At 35.6% G+C, this 19,592-nt stretch overlaps 1 protein-coding gene across 2 annotated transcripts in view; it reads right to left on the reverse strand.

Moving 5' to 3' along the window:
- Nucleotides 1–16,232: 16,232 nt before the first annotated feature.
- Nucleotides 16,233–19,592, reverse strand: part of LOC138739472 (zygote arrest protein 2.L-like) — a 31,107-nt gene continuing 27,747 nt past the window's right edge. The window contains exons 4-5 of one of the 2 annotated variants that reach the window (XM_069891602.1): nt 16,916–16,990; nt 16,233–16,474 (exon numbers count right to left, since the gene is read on the reverse strand). In XM_069891602.1, the coding sequence (XP_069747703.1) occupies nt 16,331–16,474; nt 16,916–16,990 (219 nt within the window). In that variant the 3' untranslated portion in view covers nt 16,233–16,330. Of the gene's footprint in view, nt 16,475–16,914; nt 16,991–19,592 lie in introns of those variants that run through there. The other variant, XR_011342279.1, reaches the window with a different exon arrangement.

Here is a 19,592-nt window from a genome sequence, read left to right on the forward strand (position 1 = left end):
GATAAGAAATTTATGTTAGATTCTTTTCTTAATTTGACTCAGGCTTCTTATGATTGGAGGTGACTTTAATTGTTGTTTAGATCCATTATTGCATAAACCTCCAAAAACAGTAATTAGGACTAAAATGGCAAAACAGTTGTTATGTTAATGAAAGATATGAATTTAGTTGATATATGGAGGATATTAAATCCTAAAGATAAAGGTTTTTTAATATTATTCATTTCAACATGATTCTTATTCTAGAATAGATTTATTTTTAATATTGATGCAATTACAAGGCCGTGTTATTTCTGCTGAATATAAGAGTAGAACATTGTCAGACCATTCTCTTTTATTAATAACATGTACAGGTTCAGAAAAGATTGATACGGGGGCATGGCGTGATGGCATAGGAGAGAGACGTGTTGGAACATCTCTCCCAGCTGATTTGAATAAAGCCTGTGTTGAAGTGACCTAAAACTACATCAAAGTTATTAAACTGTGATTTAACAAGCAATCAGTTACAACTATGAAGAAAACTATAGCTCAAACAACAAAGAAACCAACTTTAAGACAATCAGTAAGTTTGGAAGAAATTCAGCCTTCCTTAGAAACGGAGCCTGTGACCTATTATTCCTCCCCCATGGACAGTGTCGACTGCTGGCAGCGCTGTCGATGATGCCGGCACCCGTACTGCGGAGCCCCGGGAAAGATGGCGTTCAGAGCTCCCCTCCTGAAGCTGATGAAATGATACGCATGCTCACTATACCGAGTATTTTTAACCCCAAGGAGGAGGCTACTGCTTGTCGGTCCAGTGAGTCTGGATTGATTGAGAGTAGGGGAGCTGAGGAGATCGAGAAGAAACTTAAAGGGGCAGCAGAAGTGGGAGAGGATCAACCACAGGGTCACAGCTCTGGGGAAGAGCTGATCAGTGATCCAGAAGAAGAGGTGCCTGAAAAACTTAAAACTGAATATAAATAATATTTTGATGGACAGTTCAACACATGTCAGCGGGTTTTAGTTCTGTTAATAAGCAATCGGCTAATGTTAGAAATGATATTGTGAAACATGCAAAAGTGGTGGATAAAGTGCAAGAAAAAGTGAAAAAGATGGATGATAAATTGGAGGACTGTTAAATCTATTGGTCAATATCAAGAAAAATTTGATACGTACGATAATTCTTTTATGGGATGGAGAGTCGAGAAGGAAGATTTATTGAAAAAAAATTGATACTCTGCAGAATCAGAGCCGTAGAATAATGTGAAGATAGTCATAATATCCACTAATCTGTGTTAACTTGATCATCATCAATGTCAAACCCAAAGAGTTTGAAGGATCAGATCTGGTGACATTTTTTCATGAATGGATACCAAAGGTGTTGGGCACTGAAATGTTTTTAGAGAGGTTCGAATTGGACAGAGCATATAGAACTTTAAGACGTAAACCGCCACCTGGTCAACAACCTCAATTGGTTTTGATTCAATGCCTAAGATATCAAGATGGGGAATTAATTTTGCCAAGGGTAGTACAGAATGCAAGACAATATAGAGGCCCTTTGATGGTTCAAAATAGAAGGTTTTTTTTATGCGGACTTAAGTCAGAATGTTATTAAAAGGCATAAAGAATTTAACCCTGCAAAAGCAGTTCTTTGTCAGAAAGGTTATAAATTTGCTTTTCGATTCCCTGTGGTGTTGAAAGTTTTCTATGGTAATTACGATTCTCATTTTTTTGATGACGAGAGAGAGACCTTGGAATTCGGAAAGTCTTTGTCGGATCTTAATAAAGGTCTGTCTTCCCCACCTCAAATGAGAAAGTATGGACATGGAGTCTTTAAAGGGGAAGAAGAAGGGGAAGAAAGGTAAGCTGGAGGAAATGCAGCGAGAGAGTTTGAGTGATTCTGAAGAAGGTTCGATTGATGAAGATCAAGTGAACAAAGAATTGGAGGAAACTTACCATTCTTGAGAAGTGAACTTTGAAGTTGTGATAATTCTGTCTGGGGGGAGTGGGGGTGGGGATGTGAATACATTGTAACTCAGCTGAAACTGTCACTCACTTAGTGGCTTGGGCCACTACCTGTGTTTTTCGGGAGATAGTACTTGTTACTTACGGGGGGGGGGGGGGTTAAGAAGTAGGGAGTAAGGTTTTTTTTTAATATATATAAATATGTTTTTTTTCTTTTTCTTCCTTTAAGGAGGTGATTTGTTTTGATTTGTTGGGATGGAGAATCAGCTGCATAGACTATGGAGAGGATAAAGTGGATGGCTAATCTAAAATATGCTACTTTTAATGTGAATGGGCTCAATAATCCGATTAAACGCAAGAAAGTGTTAAATTATATTAAGAAATTTAAAGTTGATGTTGCATTTATGCAAGAAATGCATTTAACGGATAGTGAGCACCAAAAATTAAAAAGGGATTGGGTAGGTCAAGTTATTTATTCTTCTTTCAATTCAAAAGCTAAAGGGGTAGCGATTTTAATACATAAGAATTTATCTTTTATTCTGGAATCTGTATATGAGTCAATTGGGAGAGTGTTGATAGTTAATTGTAAGAATTTTTCAGAATCTTGGACTTTGGCGAATATCTATCCACCAAATATCGATGATGAAATTTTTTTCAGGATGTTTTGCTTAATATGTCAGAATCTAAAGACCATATGATAATGGGGGCGGATTTTAATTGTTTGGATCCAGTGATGGATAAGTCTGGTAAAATTGTATATAAGAAAAAAATGGCTAAGAAGTTATTGTTTTTGATGAAGGAATTGAATTTAATTGATGTGTGGAGGAAAATGAATGTAAAAGAGAGAGACTATTCATATTATTCAGCACAATATGATACTTATTCTAGAAATTACTTTTTAAAATGCCTCTGTGCAAGCCTAAGTCAGAATGTTAGCTCCGGTCGGCTTTATATACAAGGTCGTCAGGTGGTGGCCCCTGGTGACCTAGTGATGTAAATAGCATATCACCACAGATTCAATTAATAGATAATGTGGAGGTTGAATATAAAGCTAGGCTTTTATCTGATCATTCTTTAGTGTTGTTGATGTATGTTGGGACTGAAATGGTGCAACCTTCTTATCATTGGAGGTTTAATCCATCATTGTTAAAAGATGAGGGATTTTGTAGGTTTTTAACAGAACAAATTCAACAGTTTTTGGACATAGAGATTCGGTGACTAGTAAGTTTATATTGTGGGATGCATTTAAAGCATTTTTGAGAGGACAGATTATTAGTTATACAGTTATATTGAAAAAGCAGTATTTAGCTGAATCAGAGGGGTTGGAACAGGAAATTGGAGTTCTAGAAAAGGAGTTACAAAAAGAGAAAAGGAATAAGGAGAAGAGGTAAATTGGATCTTTGAAATTGGAATATAGTGCGTTACAAACTTATAGAGTTCAAAGGCTATTACAATGACCTAATCAGAGATAAAACATATGGCAGTTGAAATCGGGACAAATGTTAAGAAGGATAAAGGCAGTGAGGAAGAATTCAGGGGTATCTTATAGATCACAAGGAACTTTATAGAAAATTGTATACCACTGAAATAAGACAAGATGAGAACAAATGAGAGAAAATAGAGTTCTTAAGAGGACTGCAGTTGCCAAGGTTAAATGATTGGACTAGAGATCAGTTGGAGAGACCAATTGATTTGAGAGAAATTATATCGGCTTTGAAATCTATGCTGAATGGTAAATCGTCAGGGGAGGATAGGTTTACAGTAGAATTTTACAAGTTTCAAAGTTTAGTTTTTTACGGTATTTGAGGAAGTTCTTCAACAGGTGTCGGATACACAATTGGTCCCTGAATCATTTTCTCAAGCAATTATTATGGTTATTCTTAAAAAAGATAAAGATCCATTAAACCTGGGGTCTTATAGGCCAAATTCGTTATTGAATGTTGATTATAAGATTTTGGTTAAGGTTTTGGCAAACAGATTAGTGCAGTATTTATCAAATTTGATTCATATCGATCAAACTGGTTTTATTAAAGGATGATACTCAGTGGATAATGTGGTTAAATTGATTAGTTTGATAAATGTTTCTAGGGAAGAATCCCACATCATTGGATGCAGAAAAAGCTTTTGACAGGGTAGAATGTGTTTTTTTATTTAAAATATTGGAAAATTTTTGGTTTGGAACAATGTTTATTAATTGAATTAAGGCAATATATAAACAGCCTAAGGCGAGAGTGGCGACTAATGGAGTTTTATCGGATTCTTTTAATTTAGAGCGTTCTACTAGATAAGGGTGTCCTCTGTCACCGGCTCTGTTTGCATTGGTGATTGAACCTTTAGTCAATAAATGACAAGATGATAAAATAAAGGGGATTACATCAGATTTAATGGATTATAATATTAGTTTATTTGCAGATGATGTATTGGTATATTTAACTGACCCAAAAGAATCCTTGAAGATATTGCAGGAAAGATTGTTACAGTATGGGGAGTTATCTGGTTACAAAGAGTGAACTTATGCCATTTTCAGAATCTGGTTATTCTGAATGTAAAGGTGTAATAGAATTTAAATGATCAAATTGTATTGTATTTAGGTATTAAAGTGAATAAAAATATAAATCAATTAGTAGATTTGAACTATCTACCATTATTGTTCGTCATAAAAGAGAATTTGAATAAATGGAAGGATTTGCCATTAGCGTTGGTAGGATAAATGAATTGTATAAAAATAAATAGTAAAGAGGGTTGGTGCGAGGACATAGCCTTGCTTCACGCTGTTGTCAATGGAGAAGGGTTCGGAGAGTTCATTGCTGTATCTGACCCGACCTTGTTGGTTTTCGTGCAGTTGGATAACCATGTTGAGGAACTTGGGGGGGCATCCGAGGCGCTCTAGTATTTGCCAAAGCCCTTTCCTGCTCACGGTCTCAGAGGCTTTGGTGAGGTCAACAAAGGTGATGTAGAGTCCTTTGTTTTGTTCTCTGCACCTTTCTTGGAGCTGTCATTCATTGGAATGACTTCACCAACATCGAAGTACTCGAGCTGGCAGAGTCCGTAAGCATCGAATCCATGCTGCTGAAGACCCATCTGCGCTGGGTGGGTCACGTCTCCAGAATGGAGGACCATCGCCTTCCCAAGATCGTGTTCTATGGCGAGCTCTCCACTGGCCACCGAGACAGAGGTGCACCAAAGAAGAGGTATAAGGACTGCTTAAAGAAATCTCTTGGTGCCTGTCACATTGACCACCGCCAGTGGTCCGATATCGCTTCCAACCATGCATCTTGGTGCCTCACAGTTTGGTGGGCAGCAACCTTCTTTGAAGAAGACCGCAGAGCCCACCTCACTGACAAAAGACAAAGGAGGAAAAACCCAACACCCAACCACAACCAACCAATTTTCCCTTGCAACCGTGCCTGCCTGTCCCGCATCGGACTTGTCAGTCACCAACGAGCCTGTAGCAGACGTGGACATACCCCTCCATAAATCTTCGTCCGCGAACCCAAGCCAAAGAAAAAAAAAGAATAAAAATGAATATATTTCCTCGACTCCAATATTTTATTCAGAATATACCTTGTAAGGTACTAAAGAGATTTTTTAAGGATTTAAATGTTTTGGTGAGGAAATTTTTGTGGAAGGGGAAGTTGGTGTGGGTTTCTATGCATAAAATAACTTGGAAATATGATTTCAGTAGTATGCAACTTACAAATTTTGTAAATTATTATAAGGCAGCTCAATTGAAAATTATTAATAGAATATTTGATTTAGATAGTTCTGTAACTTGGTTAGATATTGAATTGAAGAGAATTGGAGAGGTTAGAAGGGACCTTTTTATTTATAAATGGACTAGTAAAACTATCAATAGTTATAAATCTGCAGTTTTATTTCATTTGATAAGTATGTGGGAGGAGGTTAGTAAAATTATAGGAATTCCAGGTGGATTGCCTAGACATAGTTTGTCTTTGTTTCAGAATAAAGGTTTACCTTTTACGATTGACAATAATCTCCTTAATATATGGAACTAGAAAGGAGTTAGAACAATAAATGACTGTTTTGAGGTGAGTCATTTTTTAAAAATTTTATAGGATGAAGGAAAAATATCAAATCCCTAATAATGCTCTTTTTTGTTATTACCAACTTAAATCAATGTTGTATGAGTGTTTAGGGAGACATTTGGATTTATCTAAACAATCGACATTTGAAGTATTGATCTGAGATGGAGGAAAGAAAGGGTTTATTTCGGAAATGTATAAATTACTATAATAAAAAATGCCTAAGATTGAATTGCATAAATCGAGACTTAAATGGGAGAAGGATTTGGAAATCCAATTTGAAATGGATTGTTGGAGGAAGATTATTAAGTAATAGAGATACTATGACAAAGTTAGTTAATGTTAGGTATAGATTGGTGACATAATTTTATACATCAACTGTATTTTACTCCAGAACATCTGAAAAGATATAACGTGAGTACTTCAGATTTGTGTTTTCGATGCATTTTTGCATTCAGTTTAGTTTTGTGAGAAAATTAAGGGTTTTTGGGCTAGATTAAGAGACTGTTTGCAAGAAATCCTGAAAATAAAATTTTCTCTAGACCCAATTATCTTTTTAATTGAGGAAGTTAGTGAAATGCCTTTGCTTAATAAATTAAATTTAAAATGGCATTTTTGCGATTAGCTTTAGCAATAGCAAGGAAATGTATAGCTGTTTCAAGGAAAGATCAGATGGAGTTTAATTTACAAAGTTGGCATTCAGAAATGAGGTCTTGTTACCAATGGAGAAGATAACATAATTTATGGGATCAATATTATATATTTAAAAAAGATTTGGAGCCCATATGTGAATTATTTTAATTTGAAAACATGAGACTGGTCATGAATGATGCTGGATCTCCATATCATATAGTAAATTAATGATGTGAGTTATTCTCCTTAGCTATTTCTTTCTTAGTTTCTTTTTCTATTTAGGGGGGTAGGTGGGTTAGAATTTTGTTAAAGGGAGGGGTAGAGTTTGGAGGGTTGGGTGAGTAGGGTTTTTTTTTCTTTAGGATTTCTTGTAGTCCTTTTTAGGTTTTTTCTATGTAACCATGAAGATTTTTGATAATTACATTAATCATGTAATTGTAGTTATTACTTTGTTTTCTAATAAATAAAATATTTAAAAAAAGAAAAGATTGATAATATGTATTGATGGAGATTTAATTCTTTGTTGTTAAAAATGTTGATTTTTGTAATTTTGTAAAGGATCAAATACAGCAATTTTTGAAAATAAATACAGATTCAGTTAATAGTAAGTTTATTTTATGGGATGCTTTCAAGGCATATTTAAAAGGACAAATTATTAGTTTTACAACTAAAATTAAGAAACAATATTCATCTGAAGTTAATAAATTGGAGAAGGAGATAGAAATTTTAGAAAAAGATTTACAACAGAATTCAACAGAGATTAAAAAAATACATTTGATTAAATTAAATTACAATATAATTCATTACAAACTTATAAATTTGAGAAGTTGTTACAGAGAACTAAAAGATATTATGAATTAGGGGAAAGAGATCATAAAGCTTTAGCTTGGCAATTAAAGATGGAACAAGTTTCAAAAACAATAAATGCTATGAGAAAGGATTCAGTGATTACATATAAACATCAGATTAATGATGCATTTAGAGAATTTTATGTAAAATTATATATGTCTGAATCAGATAAAGATGAAGTTAAAATTGAAAATTTTTAATCTGACCTTCATTTACCTTCTTTGAGTAGCAGGATATTAATGAATCAGATTCTCCCTTTACTTCTAGAAAAATTATAGAAGCACTTCGATCTATGTCTAATGGGAAATCCCCAGATGAAGATAATTTTACTTCTGAGTTTTATAAAAAATTTCAAATTTATTAATTCCCTTATGGGTGGAAGTATTGAAACAGGTGACGGAGATTCATTCTTTTCCAGATTCTTTTTATCAGGCAATTATTATAGTTATTCTTAAAAAGGATCGGGATCCTTTGAAAACTGGATCTATTTTGTTATTAAATGTTGATTATAAAATTGTAATGAAGGTTCTAGCAAATAGATTGGCAAAGTATTTACCAGGTTTGATTCATTTGGACCCCAGGCTGGATTTATTTAAAATTGTTATTTGGCAGACAAAATTGTGAAATTAGGCATTTCATAGAGTAGAATGGAGTTTTTTTTTTAATTTAAAGTATTGAAAAAATTTAAGTTTGGACCAATATTTATTGGTTGAATTAGGCTTTATATAAACATCCTATTGCTAGAGTTGTGAAAGATCTACTAGATAAGGCTGCCCTCATCATCAGCTCTTTTTGCATTAGTTATTGAACTTTTGGCTCAGATAATAAGGCAAGATAATATTAAAGGTATTAAAGTGAAGTCTGATTAATTTAAAATTAATTTATTTGCAGATGATGTATTAATATACTTAACAGAACCTCAGAATTCTTTAAAACAGTTACATGATAGGTTGGAACAATATCTGGTTATAAAATTAATTGGGGAAAAAAGTGAGATTATGTCATTAGTTGAAGGGGATTATACTTCTTGTAAACATATTGTTAAATTTAAATGGTCGGATCAAATTAAATAGTTAGGTATTAAAGTAGATCGTAATTTTAGTCATTTGTATGAATTAAATTATTTGCCATTGGTTTATAAAATTAAAAATTATTTGAATCAATGGAAAGATTTACCGATAACATTAATAGGTAGAGTTAATTGCATTGAGATGAATATTTTTTCATAGGATTCAATATCTTTTTCAATCTATTCCTTGTAAGATTCCTCAAAAAATTTTTAAAGATTTGAATTCTATTTTGAGGAAATTTTTATGGAAGGATACAATGGTAAGGATATCTTCACAAAAATTAACTTGGAAATATAAATTAGGAGGTTTACAGCTTCTGAATTTTCAACATTATTATAAACCAGCTAAACTAAAATTATTAATAGAATGTTTGATTTGGAAAAGTCATTGAAATATTGATTTTTCTCCAATTGGTGAGAAGATAATGGATCATTTTATTTATAAATGGAATTCTGTTATTACATAATTATAATTCACCTATTTTGATATATTTAATGGAATTATGGAATCAAATAAATGATGTAATAGGTACACAAGGGAAAATTTCAAGTAAGACATCTTTATATCAGAATAAGCTTTCTCCTTTTACACTTAATGTTTTTTAAATTATGCGACCAAAAGGGAATTAAATTTGTACAAGATTGTTATGAAGCAGGTTATTTTATTTACTTTAAAAGAATGAAAGAAAAATGCAAATATCATAAAATACTCCTTTTTGTTATTATCAAATTAAAGCTTTATTATTGGACAACTTTGGAAGTTATTTTTAAAGTTAAATTTACATTGGATCCATCAGTATTTTTGTTAGGTAATATTAAGAAGTTGAGTTTAGAATTAAGACTAACTAGATTTCAAATTACATTTTTGAGATTGGCATTGGCTGTAGCCAGAAAAGGTCTAGCAATTACTTGAAAAAATGAGACTGATTTGAGAAGGCATATGAAATTGAGATCTTGTATTCCATTGGAAAAATTAAATAATGATCACGCAAGTTGTATGTTTTCTTATTTTAAAACTTGGAGCCCTTACATGGATTATATAGGTTTAAAATTTTGAATTCTCCGACCACATTGTGGTGGTGTTACTCTAATCCATGGTAATTAATTAATTATGTTATTATGGTTTACATCTTTTCTTCTTGGGATTAGGTTAGTTGGGTATTGGGGGGGATAGGGTGAATGGAGGGGTCATATGGGAGGAGGGTGGATGTATATATAAATAAAACATACACAATGTTTTTTTTGGATTATGTGTTAATTTTTTTTAATGTATGTATCATGGTTTATAATCAAATAAATAAAATATTTTTAAAAACCAACCACTGTTCCATGATCTTTTATATTCAAGCATGAAGTTGCTTTGCAACTATTTTGATATAACTTGGTTGTAAATAAGCTTGTTACCATTTATTTCAATGATGCTAAATGCTACCATAATATGGTTTGGCAATGAAAAAAATCAAAATGAAAAGGTTTCTATTTTTAATTATTAGTTATTGAATACATTAAAACAGCTGAATGATTTGAGGAACAACTTGAAGCCTCAACCTTCACAGCAGCAGAACCTCTCAAAGGTGAATCCAATATGCATGGTGTCTCATTAAATTTCTCAGAGGCTACTGTTCAGTCCATGCTGGAATATCTGATGACTGGGGATCTTAAATCCACTCTGCACCATGTCAGGAATTAATAGGTTAGATTTTGAATGTATTGATTTAAAGTTTTGAAATGTTTGATAACATTTTACTCATACATAACATTATTTCCAAATAGCTTTGTTTAATTAGGTACAAAACATTTTAATAATATTTTTCTAAAGAACTGCACAACTTGGGAAATTCTACGAAGAACACCCAGTTGTGGGTTATACGTGAAAGGTATTTGACACAGACTGTACAGAAGCTGATCTGGTCTTGTGCAATATACTGAGTGCTACCTGTAGTTATTGAATCACATTTCCACTTGCAATAATTCATTGGCCTTGTTTTAGATCAAGCAAAACCTACTTAGTCAAGAGCAAATTAAGCAGTAGGTGGCTACGTGAAGAGAGTTCTAAGGAATGCTGATTTTGCAATTTTGTATTTGGACACTAGCATTCTCAGGACACATTTTGGTAAATTATAATTAATGTTTAGGAAAATGTAAAGATAGAGTTCCAGACACCTGAGGCTTTCTGATGGAAATGTGGTAAAGCTTTAAAAAATTTAAATGATACTACAAAACTGTCATAAGGCTCTAAATATGCTCATTGTTGTAACCTTCAGGGCAAAGGAACAGAAGCCTACCATACAGCACCTTAAGGTTCAAGAACATTTTTCCAAAGGCCATCAGTCTATTTAATCTAACCTTACCAGATCGTAAACTATTCCTGCACCACTAAAGGATTTGACTGAACTATTGAAATGCCACTTTTTTCCCCTTACACTACAGTCATAATTATGTACATCCCAATCAACTTAATTTTCATACCAATATTTTCTAAATGATTCCTCATTGTTATTACAGGACTATATGGCATAGTTATAGGAAAGATTAAGTTCAAAATATTTAAACACCAAACTGAGTATTTTTGAGCTGGAAAAGCAATTGCATTTCAAATTTTATCAGAGACCTGGGGTAGAATGTACCTAAGGCAGTCAAGGAGATTTAGGTGAATGGACACCAAGCCCCAATATGGGAAGAGTGAAATTAAAGGGCAGAGACACCTGGGCAGAGTAACAACATCTGAGAAGTCATAACAAGGTAACTGGGAACATTGGTCACTAAACAGTGAAGAGAAAAGATAATTGGCAGAGTAGAACTTGGGAAAGTAGAAGTGAATGAAGATCATACTTGGGTCAAAAAGGAGCCAAGTGTAAGGGAGATTTGATGAGAGCATGCATCAAATATCAGGACATCCTGGGTAGAACTGGCACAGCAAGAGGCATGGGGAGAGCAGGAGCAAAACAGTCACAGAGCAACAGGAAAGTGGAGTTAAAACAAGAAAATCTGCATATTCTGAGGTCTACTGTAATTCACAAAAGGCTATGGTTCAGGCCCAAAGGGCTCAACTCTAAAACTAATAGCCTTTTACTGTGTGACCTGCTGAGTTTCTCCAACACTTGGGTACAGTAGTTAGAGAAACAGTAGAAAAAGGCTAAAACAGGTAGGAAGAGGTCAAAGTGCAAAGTTCTAGGATTAAGATGCGGAATTGATGAAACTAACTGAAGGGATCCCAGACAACAGCAAGGATTCTTAGTGCAAAATCCACAGTTCCAACCAAACTTTCCAATTTGTACTGAAGTGATGTTCAGAATTAGGTGAGTATCCTTCAACCCTACAATCAATGGCTGCAGATTTTAGTGTTTTACTACATTGGAAGTAAACATTGGGTCCAAAAATATTTTGTAAATAAATTGTATCTTAAAATTTTAATTTCCACATATACATTAAAACTTGTAAATTGTCATGTACATTAAATATTAATACATAATGATTTAAGATTTAAACCCCCCCATAAATAATCAGCCCCATAGATAGAAGAAAATGGGGCAGCCTGCTGCTGTGATGATTGAGCCAGTGTTCCAGGCAGAAAAAAACCAAAGGCCAGCAGCCTGCACAGCAGCGCTGGCCCAAACATGCAAACTGGCAGGTGAACAGAAAGGGCAGCTTAATGGCCAGTGACCCCAAAATGGTGCTGGCTATGCTGCACAGCCAACAGACAGGGACAGATGGGCATTGTTAAGCAGAAAAGTACACTATATGCATAAAAGCAGGTTTTTCCACATCAGCCAAGGGTGGCCAAAGCAGGAACAGTGCAAGTCAGGCCTGAGCCCTAAAAACTCAGCTTAACTTGACTACACTACATATGTCTTTTTTTTAGTAGCGCACAGCTACAAGAGCATCTGGATATTGTTACAAACCCAGAGGATCCCAAAACCCAGCAGCAATAGATATTCACCAAGACAAATGGTTACTTAAACAAAAGTTGTTTTTAATGATCTTTAAACACAAAAACAGAATCACACCAACTTATCACTATCGACTTTAACCCAACTTAACCCCCTTCTAATTCTAAGCACACATGTATGTAATGTGTGTGTAAGTTCAGAAAAATTATTTGCTTCACAGTCCAATCTAACTTCAGTCCTCCAAGTTCACTGGAGGCAGACAATTCTTATACACTGTGCACAGAATTTAACATTTATAAAGTTCACCAGGCTTTGGTGCTTGAAGGGTAAATAGTTACCACTCAGGAAGGTTCTTGTCAGTTTAGAGAGAGATTTGTTGTTCCAGGACACCCACAACAGATTTACTTTCATCAACTACTTCAGTGTCTTCCCAAAGAAACTTGCCCCCTCAGGATTCTCCAGCTGATAACCTCTTTCTTTCAGGTCACCGTAGAGTTCTTTTGTTTCTCTTATTTCAAGAGAAATTTTAGACAGCCAGTCCTCTCCTCTTGCATGAGCCACACTGAACCAAGCGCTCAACCTGTCTTCCAAATGGGGTTGTCAGCTGCTGCTGACTGTAATACTGTAAAGCCAGTTTTACTTCCTGCTTGCAAAACCACATGACCCTCTTAGAACAGCAAGTTCTCCTCCAAACAATCTGCAGCTCTGACAAGTTATTTCATCTGTTTCATTTTTGTAAGCAACAATCCATTAGTGAAGTCTCTTGGACACTCTCCAAAGCTTTTGCACAGACTGTTGGCCCTGACATTTCTAGCATGAGCAGAGCTCCAGTATTTTAAATAAGATCTGTTTTAAAGTGTTTGTGTGTGACCTACACTGAAAAACCTGCCCCAATTTATCTCCCAAAAACATCTATATTCTGTCACAATATTAAAGTCTAACAAAACTATCAAATCAAACATCTTGATTTTAGGATTCAGAAGATTCAGGTTGGGCAATTATAACTTAATTCCTACAGTTTGAAAATATGGTTTCCAAATCTTTTGGAAAAATTACACAATCTCAAGTGGTATACAACAACCCATTTCAGTATGCCATCTAAACATTCCAAATATGCATCTGACTTCCAAGTTACTGCCACACATTTTCTAGCTCCTGCTAGGGCTATTTTAATGAATTTAAATAAATATCAAAAAGAATTTAATTCAGTATCAAAAATATTTCCAAGTAAATATATTTCGATCTTGAGGAAACAGCTTTTGTAACTCTTTCCAAAAATAAACCCACTTAAAGGGTCTTAGTTTTGACCATTCCCATGTAGAATGTAAAAAGTATATTTCTTTACATCCAAAATGTTTCTGAAAAATTAGAATTTATTCTATTTAATTTCTGTGGGGAAAAATACAATTGATGTAAAAAAAATATTGTACCATTCTCTATTGGACATTAATTGTATTAGTCACTGTCCTAAGTTCTAACCAAGTTTCCTCTTGAATATTTTTTAAATCATTTTCCCATCTGTCTCTACTTATAAGCTCCTTGTTCATAGATACAATTTTGTAAAATTGTACACAATTGAAATAAGCTTTAATATTTATATCTGTGATTAATTGTTCACAATGTCTGTTCAGGAAATATCAAATCTGAACCCAAATTGCCTCTTAAATTAAATCTTATACTTATTGTCATTACTCTTGTCCTTTATTGATCAATGTGCTAAAATAATACAGGGCATTAGTGAAACAGCACCTCAAATGTTTTGTGGATAAAGGAGATAGTATTTTAACAACATTCACCATTCAGTATCAAGATGAATTTTTTTTTCATCTAGTGTTTGAGAGTCTTGGGGTGTTGAGCCACAGCTACTGATTCTTTTAGTAAGATGCAAAATAACTAAAGGTTATTCATGAATTTGTTTTTAATGGCAGACAAGCTCAGATTGTTGCTTCTGCTCTGCCCCATCACTTCATTAAAGTTGAAAATTTGAAAAGGATTTGTCAGATCGGTCTGCACTAGAAACAAAATTGCAAGAGTCAGTCATCTCTAATACATTAACTTTATGTCTTTTCTTATAAAGCTTTGTCCAAGCCAATTGTCCTTATTGGGATATAGTACAGGTTGTCAATGGTTTGAACTGGAGTTTGTGGCTGTGGGAACACTGGAAACAAATCCACATGGAGAAGAAACAGGACTACTTTTATCTGACTGCAAGCACCTGGCAATTTCTGCTGATATCAATTATCTGCCTTACAGCAGACTAAAGTTTTGTACAATATCACAATAATCTTGATATATTTACCAGGTGACCAAAGCTGGGGATAGTGTTCAGAAAATGAACAGTTTATTGCATCACCCCTATTTCCCAGTGTGTATTCCTGAAGAAAACTGAGGTCCTCCATCAGCCAGCTCCCCACCATGACTACCAGCCCCCCCACATCTCCATCGGGCACACAAAACTCAAAACGGTCAACCAGTTTACCTATCTCAGCTGCACCATTTCATCAGATGCAAGGATCGACAACAGACTCGCCAAGGCAAATAGCGCCTTTGGAAGACTACACAAAAGAGTCTGGAAAAACAACCAACTGAAAAACCTCACAAAGATAAGCGTATACAGAGCCGTTGTCATACCCACACTCCTGTTCGGCTCCGAATCATGGGTCCTCTACCGGCACCACCTACGGCTCCTAGAACGCTTCCACCAGCGTTGTCTCCGCTCCATCCTCAACATCCATTGGAGCGCTTTCATCCCTAACGTCGAAGTACTCGAGATGGCAGAGGTCGACAGCATCGAGTCCACGCTGCTGAAGATCCAGCTGCGCTGGATGGGTCACGTCTCCAGAATGGAGGACCATCGCCTTCCCAAGATCGTGTTATATGGCGAGCTCTCCACTGGCCACCGTGACAGAGGTGCACCAAAGAAAAGGTACAAGGACTGCCTAAAGAAATCTCTTGGTGCCTGCCACATTGACCACCGCCAGTGGGCTGATAACGCCTCAAACTGTGCATCTTGGCGCCTCTCAGTTTGGCGGGCAGCAACCTCCTTTGAAGAAGACCGCAGAGCCCACCTCACTGACAAAAGGCAAAGGAGGAAAAACCCAACACCCAACCCCAACCAACCAATTTTCCCCTGCAACCGTGTCTGCCTGTCCCGCATCGGACTTGTCAGCCACAAACGAGCCTGCAGCTGACGTGGACTTTTACCCCCTCCATAAATCTTCGTCCGCGAAGCCAAGCCAAAGAAGAAGAATCAGCATGGAGATGAATCCCAAGGGATAGGTGTAATTGGCAAGAGTTCTCTTGCCATACTGAGGGACAGTTCAAATTATGGACACTTGAGAAAGTAACCCTTGTGATTGACTGAGAAACCCAGTTCAAAATGCAATATTTTCAGCAGTATGTCTGTTACTTATAAAATAGCATTTACTGGCCAAGGTAGTTCCTTACCCAAGCACATCCATAGTCATCAAAACAGTATGCATTTTAATAGACCAGATGTCATTGCAGAGCTGTTAACTCTGCCCAGCCTCAAGGTGAAGTAGTTCCCACCAGAGGTCAAACTTGTACTGTACCTAGAAATTACAAACCAGAGGACCATTTTCTTCAGTAGATTAAATTCTATGCAATGGTCAAGTTATTCTCCCATAGTTACCACAAAATCTTAGACATTTACTACCTACTCTTCTGTGGAGAGAGTGCATAATCTAGTGATAATTTACTCCAGTAAAATTAGAAACACTTGCTGATTGTCCTCCAGAAGAAAGATTTCACTCAAAAGCAGGCTTTTTATGCCCTCAATGAGAATACTAGATGTGAATAAGTGCTTTAATAATTTAATTCATGTCCATGCCAGATACATCCACTTTTTCCCCTCTATGTACAATATTTTGTAGACTGCACACATTTCAAACAATATACTTGAAGCTATAGGTATTGTCACAGGATAATCGTTTGCCCCGACAACGGCCACACAGTTCCTGGCGATGTGGTCTTTTTGGATCAATGTGTCGCTTCTTCTGAGTGCAAGTGCAGCAGTTTTTGAAGCACGCCTAAAAATTCAAATCAAGCTAGTATCAAGTTCAGAGCATTCCCAAGTCTTTGATATTAAAAAGGTAGGTACAATTCAAAAATGTAAATTCATATGTAACAGTTCTAAAATTTCATGTTGCCCATTCCCTCCCTCCTTCACTGCACAAGGAAGCTTTAGTCAAATACCTGTATCACCAACTTTTCAATTAGAATGCCAATCAGCATGCCAACAAATGCACTAATCTTTCATGAACATTTTCAAGATGGCAGTCATTTCATTAAAAATTAAATGTTAAATTCAACTGTGTGCATTGTGCTGGAATAGTTCAGACAAATTAATCCAAAAATAATCTTGCTACAGGATGCAAGCATCATTAAGATTCTTAACCAGTAAGAGAAAGATTCAACTTCAATTCTGGACAATCCTTGAGAAGTGAATACACATTATAAAGTTATCTTACCTGACACAGAATAGCTTCCACCTTGTAAGGATTGTATCCTTTATCACACTTACGGCAAAATTGCTTGAAGTAAACCTAAAAGAGAAATTGAAGATGTTGGAATCAAAAGCAAACAATGAGAAACAGATTCAGTGGGGCAGGCAGCATCTTCGAGGCCCTACTGAAGGACCACACCAATAAAGATTCCAATCAAAACATTGACCATTTCTCATCATGGATGCTGCCAGACCTGCTGAGTCCCTGCATCTTAATTTGCAGTAAAGCAAAGCTAGTTGCCTTTTCTATGGAAAAGCAGGTATTGTCAAGCCTATTTGACCCAGTATTTGATGAACCAAAATTGGTGCTCTACAAGACCAGATGAAATAAATTAGCCCTTAGAAATTTGGACAATTACAAGATCTTTTCCTTCTGGTTAATTCAATATTGAATTAAAAGAAATATTAAACAAAGCAGTATTCAAACTTATTGTAAAAGTATTGAGATGATTTTGACTGGCACCAAAATGCCAGTTTGAAAAAAGATCCAAGAATTTCTAAATTACAAATCAGACCTGCCAAACTACATTGTTCAGCTGTAGTGCTATTAGTAGTCACTTCAACTTGTGTTCAAGCTAGACTTTTATCTACCTGTTCTCCCTGCAACCACACATTTCCTTACCTAGTCCACAGATATGCAGGTTGCAAGTTAATTGCAATTGTAAGTGGCAAGTGGTAGAATCTGTACAGATGGGATTAGTCCAGATTAGTGCTGATGGCTGGCATATAGATTGATGTGTTTTAATGATGTTGCTTTAAGTGGTCATCATGTACAAGACACTGGGGGAGTCATGTGATGGAGTAGTGGCCGGTCAGGGAACTCCAGCCCTCTCCGGAAAAGTTTAAAAAAATACACAAAACACAAAGGCACAAGAATAAAAATTAAAACAAAGTGAAAGTAAATGTGGGAAGAAAATGGCAGCGAAGAAAGAAAAGTCGAAAGCAACGGGAAGAGAAGAAGGTGAAGGCCTTACCTGTCCAAGGAGGCCCGCCGCAGAGAGAGAAGCCCGCTCCCTAAGGTCAGTGGAAGTCCCAAGCTCGGGACTACAAAAATGGCTCGCGGAGCCAAGTAAAAGTGCGCAACCGCGCATAAAAAAACACTGACGGGAGGGGGGACCAGCCGAGGAGTCAATCTCCACAGCTGAGAATGACAGCTACAACACAACAACAGGAAGAGAACATAGAAAACAATGAGAAGAGTAAAAAGAAAACAAGGAAACAGATGACCAACCCAGAGGAAGAAGAAGAACAGAGAAATGGAAGAAGAAAAGAGAAATGAAAGAAGAAGGGAAAGGCAAGACAATGGATTTTTTTTTAAAGAATATATGGAATCAATAAAAGAATGGCAATTACAAGAATTTAGTGAAATAAAAGAATTAAAAGTTGGGAAGAAAAAATGAATAGATTAGAAATGGTCATGTCAGATATAAGAAAAAGAGTGGACAAGGTGGAAGAACGAGAAACAGCCGTAGAAATGGAAGTAGAGGACTTAAAAAATAAATTAGAAGAATCTAATAAAAAAGTTAGAGACACAAGAGCTGTTAGCTCAGAAGATAGATATAATGAAAAATTATAATAGAAGAAATAATATAAAGATAGTGGGCCTTAAGGAAGATGAAGAAGGCATGAATATGAGAGAATTTATAAAAGATGGATCCCCAAGGTCCTAGGAAGACCAGAATTACAGGAAGAAATGGAAATAGAAAGGGCACATAGAACATTAGCCCCAAAACCACAGCCACAACAAAAACCAAGATCCATTTTAGTAAAATTCTTACGATATACAACAAGAGAAAATATATTGGAGAAAGCAATGAAGAAAATAAGAGAAGACAAAAAGCCACTGGAATACAAAGGTCAAAAAAATGTTTTCTATCCAGACATAAGTTTTGAATTCCTGAAGAGAAAGGAGTTTAATACAGCAAAAACGACCCTATGGAAAAAAGGATATAAATTTATGCTAAAGTACCCAGCAGTTCTTAAAATAGTTATTCCAGGGCAGCAAAACAGACTATTCTTGGATCTGGAGGAAGCACGAAAATTTGCAGAACAACTACAAAACAGGCAGAGAGATGAAGACATGAGAGAGAGAGAGAGGTGTGTGTACATGAGTGTATCCGTATTTAAAGGAAAATATATAGAGATAGATAAGAATTAATAAGGGAATGAAAGGGAAGAGGAAGTAAAGAGGGAATTGAGAGTGACCTTTGTTATATATGAAAATTGAAATCTTTTCTGGGGGGGCTGGGTGGGGAGGAGTTACGGTCACTGCAAAATCAGTTGACGTTTGTGAGTGAATTCGCAAATCCAAATGGAGAGGGGAGATGTGGTTGCCCGACAAGGGATAAAGGGCAACTCAGGAAGGGGAGGGGATAGTGGGGTTAAATAAATTTTAGATGGGAGAATAAGGGAAATGTTTGATGTTTTAGAAATGTTGTCTTATGAAGAGTTCAAAACAAGAAAGCAGAAATGGATAAGAAGGAAAGGTGATGATGAGGAAATGGAAAGGAAAGATAAACAAAGTATGAAATGGCCACGTTGAACTATATGACTTTAAATATTAATGGAATACATAAGGAAGAAACTGCTAAATTTACTGAAAAAAGAAAAAATTGATATAGCATTCGTGCAAGAAACACTTA

Source organism: Narcine bancroftii, chromosome 7, assembly GCF_036971445.1.
Source record: "Narcine bancroftii isolate sNarBan1 chromosome 7, sNarBan1.hap1, whole genome shotgun sequence".
NCBI classification, from domain to species: Eukaryota; Metazoa; Chordata; class Chondrichthyes; order Torpediniformes; family Narcinidae; genus Narcine; species Narcine bancroftii.